The following is a 6,000-nucleotide window of genomic DNA, read 5'->3' on the forward strand; positions in this document are numbered from 1 at the left end:
ATTTTTTTATAAAATTTACATACAATATAATTACTTTGCTGTCAGTATTGTTAATAATATAGATGCATCCTAATGCATTATTGACTTTATTTTTCAGAAAAATCAAGCAGAGACAGAAACATTGAAGAAACCGATTTATTTAGTTGCTTATCGTCTGACTGTCCACCAATATTATCATCTTGTTCCAACATAACTGAGAGGCAGAATCTTATTTTGGTGTGCAAAAACATTCTCCCATATTTATTATCAGGGAAGTTTTCTCATTCCACTCAGCAAGAAATCGACAAGTTTATTGGGGTCTGTTCAGACAATCTCATCACTGACCTGGAGGCATGGAAAATATCTGAGAAACTAATGAACATCTTGAGGCCATGGAGAGCATGTGATCCACGATTTGCATACAGATATCCAGAGTGTAAATATAGTTGAATGACACTAAATGCTCAGAAAATGTGTTATAGTACAAAGTGTGATTTCGGAAGCAGTACGAGTAGCAACATGTGCAATTTATACGTTGAGCCACTCTAAGTGTTTATAGTACATAAGGTAGAGGACATAATGCATGGTAACTTTATTACTTTATTTGGATTTAACAAAACTCGTGGTTTGCTCATGCAGGGGCAAAGCAACAGATTCACTTTAATCATGGCCCCATCAGCATGTTATATTAACCTTTCTTTTTCTTCCCCGCTACTTCGATTGGCTAGTAGGATGTAGAAGAATTACCCAATCCTTCTGAGCATAGGGAGTAGGGATGGGACAAACACCCCCTGGTTTGGTTCGCACCAGAACATGAGAACAGGCAAAAAATGAGTACAAACATGCAAGCCCTATTAAAGTCTATGGGAAAAGAACATGAAAAATGAAAAGTGCTAATTTTAAAGGCTTATATGCAAGTTATTGTCATAAAAAGTGTATGGGGACCCGGGTACTGCCCTAGGGGACATGTATCAATGCAAATTTTTTAAACAATCGTTTTTTCAGGAGCAGTAATTTTAGAATGCCTAAAATCAAACAATAAAAATGAAAGATTACTTTAAATATCGTGCCTTTGTATTCTGTGGCTGGAGGTACATTAAGCTATTCACCGGATACAGAAGTAAGTGCCGCCCATTACAGGCCCCAAAAATTAGCCCACAGGCGTTCACCTGACAGCAAACAACTTTGTATTCTGTGGCTGGTGGTACATTAGGCATTCACCGGATACAGAAGTAAGTGCCGCCCATTTACAGGCCCCAAAAATTAGCACACGGGCATTCACCTGACAGCAAACAACTTTGAATGAATACAGCCTGCCCCTGCTCCAAACAGTACCCTCTCCCTACACTGACAAAAAGCAGAATGTAAGATGGCCGCCAGATCAGGTCTATTTATAAGGTAGGGGGTATGTCCATGTGCTGAAATGTCTCAATTGGCTGTCCTGCACCACCTGATGGATGTGTCATAGGTCAAAGTTCTTACCCATGTAACATTGCGGACCGCCGCAAACATCGCCAGATGTCCGCCGGTTTGGCGTACCACGATCGACCAAAATTTGCCGCGAAATGACCCCTGGGCGAACCGGTAGGCCATCTCTACTGAAGGCCCTAATCCCCAAAGTTGGTATCAGATGAGGCCTGAACATTCACCTAGTAGAACTTAAGGAATGTGTAAGCAGATAACCAGGAGGCAGGAACCAGGAGGCAGCCTTGCAAACAGACACTAAATGCCTAATAGTACAAAAAAGCACACAAAGATCAAGAAGAGTGCACCTCGACAGAAATGGCTAAAACCCGATAGTTGAGACCAAAAGTTTAGAGCAGGAGTCTCCAAAGTACGGCTCGCCAGGCTCCCGGCGTCTCACTGTGTTGGTTGCTGGGACCACAGGCATCCTAGGAGCCAGTTAGGTGCTTTAGTGCAGACCTGTTGCCACCTCCTGGCTCCCAACGGGGCGGGAGTCGGGAGAAGCAGCAAGTCTGCACAGCCAGTGTAAGCAATGTCTGAGATGTGCTGGTAAAGTACACATGCAAGTGGGAACTGAGATGGTTACAAATGTGTGGGGGGTGGGACTGATGGCTTTGATGGGGACACAAACATGTGGGGCGGGGGGCTGGTGGCTCTGATGGGTACACAAACATGGGGGCTGATGGGGACACAAACATGTGGGGGGGCTGATGGCCCTTATGGGGATGAAAACATGTGGAGGCTGATGGCTCTGATGAGGACACAAACATGTGGGAGGCTTAAGGCTCTTATGGAAACACAAACATGTGGAGGAGGCTGATTTCTTTGATGGGGACACAAACATGTGGGGGGGGCTGATGGGGACACAAACATTTAGGGGGGTTGATAGGGGCACAAACATGTAGGGGAGCTGATGGCAACACAAACATGTGGGGGGCTGATGGCTCTGATGGGGACACAAACAAGTAGGGGGGCTGATAAATCTGGTGGGGACACAAATGTGGGTGGGGGCTGATGGCTTTGATGGCGACACAAATGTGGGGGGGGGGGGCGCTGATGGCTCTGATGGAAACACAAATGTGGAGGGAGCTGATGGCTTTGATGGGGACACAAATATGGGGGGGGACTGATGGCTCTGATGGGGACACAAACATGTGGGGGCCTTATGGTTTTGATGGGAACTCAAACATCTGGGGGGCTTATGACTCAGATGGGGAAACAAACATGTGGGGCAGGGGGTGATGGCTCTGATGACACAAATGTGGGGGGGGCTGATGGTTTTGATGGGGACACAAGCATGGGGGGCTGATGGCTCTGATGGAGACACAAATGTGGGGGGGGGGTTGTTCTGATGGGGACACAAATGTGGAGGGAAGCTGATGGCTTTGATGGGGAAACAAACATGGGGGGGGGGTTGATGTCTATTCTATTCTATTACTGTGGATTTATTTATAAATGATTTTTCCGGCCCAGGAATATGTGTAAAATAATAGGATTTTTTTTACAGTTCTTCTCTATTGTTTTGGCTCATTTCTTAAAACAGAAATTACATTCTCAAAACTCTAAGATCATTTGGCAAAACAGTCTTACAGTTCAGCACAACACTATAACTCACGTGCAAAAGCTCATATCTCTCCCAAAACTGTTCACTCGTGCTTCAGAACCATATTCCCTTCCCATATAAAGAGTCAGTGCCCTCAAAATGGCAAAGATTCTTCTCAATGGCTCTGGCTCATTTCTTGAAACAGACCAGACGTTCTCAACTCTCTTGGTGCTTTTGCCAAAATAACCTGGATGGTTCAGCACAACCATGGTTCACCTTCAAAAGCTCATATCTTTCCCAAAACAGTTCACTCATGTGTCAAAACAAAATTTCTTTCTCATTCAAATAGTCAGTGCCCCCAAAATGCTTTGTCCCTTTGGCATTATGTAAGCACTGCAAGTCAAAATGTTTAGATGTTTTGTCTCTATGGCAGAGGACCATTGAAATATCCCTCATGTCCACCTTTCAGTCCTAGCCCAGTCCTTCATTGACAATGGTTACTGAACAGTTTTTGTCTAGCTAAATGAATACAATTGTGTATAAAACTGAAAAAAATAAAAGATTTTAGGGAAAGAGTAGCCTCCAAAGTTTGACATCACACATTGCACTCATACTGCCAAGGAAAAAATACTTTACAGTATTGTAACCATTATCATTCACACACAAAGTAACTTCCATACATCAGAGTAAAAAGAAAGGGCCTGATTCCCAAAAAAGCTGCCTAACTTAACTTTCAGCAGTTAAGTTACACTGACTTAAAATCTCTACGTAAGTGCCTGATCTTCAAAGCACTTACCTAGAAATTTCAGGCCGTGTAACTTAAGTGCCTCCGTCGCAAGGCGGTCCTCCTCTCCGGGGGGCGTTTAAAATTTAAATGAGGCGCGCTCCCGCGCCGGCCGTACTGCGCATGCGTGTGACGTAATTTTCCCGACGTGCAGCGCGCGAACGTAATTGACGCCGGGCGGCTTTGTGGATTGCGACGGGACACTAAAGTTGCGACGGGTGAAAAAAAATATACGCGCCGGGAAAACAAATAATTAAAAAAAAAAATGACAGCGTCGCTCAGCATGCATTCCTGAGAGGGAGAACTCCATGCCAATTTTCAAAGAAAAAACCGGCATGGGTTCCCCCCCCAGGAGCATACCAGGCCCTTAGGTCTGGTATGGGTTGTAAGGAGACCCCCCCTACGCCGAAAATTCGACGTAGGGGTCCCCCTACAATCCATACCAGACCCGTATCCAAAGCACGCTACCCGGCCGGTCAGGAAGGGAGTGGGGACGAGCGAGCGCCCCCCCCCTCCTGAGCCGTGCCAGGCCGCATGCCCTCAACATGGGGGGGTTGGGTGCTCTGGGGCAGGGGGGCGCACTGCGGGCCCCCCCACCCCAGAGCACCCTGTCCCCATGTTGATGAGGACAGGACCTCTTCCCGACAACCCTTGCCGTTGGTTGTCGGGGTATGCGGGTGGGGGGCTTATCGGAATCTGGGAGTCCCCTCAAATAAGGGGGCTCCCAGATACCGGCCCCCCACCCTAAGTGAATGGATATGGGGTACATCTTACCCCTACCCATTCACCTGGAGGCAAAAAGTAAAAGTTAGTAAACACACAACACAAGGGTTTTTAAAATAATTTATTATTCTGCTCCGGAGGCCCCCCCTGTCTTCTTTATAAGACACCAGTCCTTCCACATGGGGTCTTATATACTCATCCACCAACTGACTAGCTTTTTCAGTTAGGGAGCCATTGCCAGAAACGATAGGTCTTCCAGGGGATTTGTTCCAAGCTGGCAGAATTCTGCCCTGTAACGGCCTTGAGTGAAACTGGGCGTAAGAGACAGCCTCGAATGAGGCTACCATCTTCCCCAATAACCTCATGTATAGAGATGGAAGGCTTTCTCTTTGCCCTTATCACTCGGACCAAGTCTCCTTTGGCTAGGGAAGTAATACCTGGCTTCGGGACGTGTCTATAATCGTGCCCAAGTACTCCAGCCTTCTTTGAGGCTGCAAGGAGGATTTCCCAAGATTGAGGACCCAGCCTAGGTACTCTAAATATTCCACTGTACTGTGCACATAGTGGCCCAATCGTACAGCAGACTGATCTATGATCAACAGATCATCCAGATAGGCTGTTACTGCTATGCTTCGTGCCCTTAGCCTTGCTAGGGCCAGGGCCAGTATTTTTGAGAACACTCGAGGTGCTGTAGCAAGCCCGAAAGGAAGGGATACAAACTTAAAATGGTACTGAATCATCGCAAACCTTAGAAACCATTGGTGAGTGGAGAATATTGGCACATGCAGATATGCATTTCTGATGTCTATTGATGCCAAGAATTCAGGTGGAAACTACTAAACGGACAGACTCCATGCGAAAGGAGCGAATGTTCAGAAACTGATTCAGGCCTTTCAGATCCAGGATAGTTCTGAGATCCCCGTTTGGTTTTGGAACCGTGAAAGGTTTGAGTAAAACCGTGATCCCTGATCCTCTGGGGCTAACTCCATGATTACCCCTTGGGACAACAGGTGTTCCAAGGCCAACAGTAAAGGCCTTCTTTTTTTTATGGATCTTTGACAACTCTTGATCTCAGAAAACTGGGTGATGGAAGTTCTCCGAATTCTAGCTTGTAGCCTGAGGACACTGTGGAGATGACCCACTTGTCCTGAACTTTCAGACGTTTGCAAATTGCAGCAGCCTTCCCCCCACTCGGCCGAGCAGGGGCATCCCTCCATAGGGAAGTTTTGGGGGTCTGCTTAGACTTTGAACCCCAAGTCCTTTGAAGGATGTTTACTCTTCTTTTTAACCGGCAACAGAGTAGACTTGCCTCCGGTAAACTTTTGGATGTATTTATCCAGGTCATCCCTAAAAAGGCATCCTTTCCCAGGGGAACACTGCCAAGTATCTTTTGCAAGAAAACTCGGCCTCCTAATGTTTTAACCAAAGGGACCTGCGCATGTGTACCTGCAGGGGATTCAAGCGGGATGCTTGCTGAACAGAGTCCATAATCGCATCAACCGCAAAA

The 6,000-nt window shown here is 46.5% G+C and overlaps 1 protein-coding gene across 1 annotated transcript in view; it reads left to right on the top strand.

Annotated features, from left to right (window-relative positions):
• Nucleotides 1-829, top strand: part of DIPK2B (divergent protein kinase domain 2B) — a 112,105-nt gene extending 111,276 nt beyond the window's left edge. The window contains exon 5 of the mRNA XM_040338055.1: nt 98-829. Coding sequence (XP_040193989.1) covers nt 98-429 — 332 coding nt within the window. The 3' untranslated portion in view covers nt 430-829. The remainder of the gene's footprint in view (nt 1-97) is intronic.
• The last annotated feature ends 5,171 nt before the right edge of the window (nt 830-6,000 follow it).

The sequence above is a fragment of the Rana temporaria genome, chromosome 2, assembly GCF_905171775.1.
Source record: "Rana temporaria chromosome 2, aRanTem1.1, whole genome shotgun sequence".
Classification (NCBI taxonomy): Eukaryota; Metazoa; Chordata; class Amphibia; order Anura; family Ranidae; genus Rana; species Rana temporaria.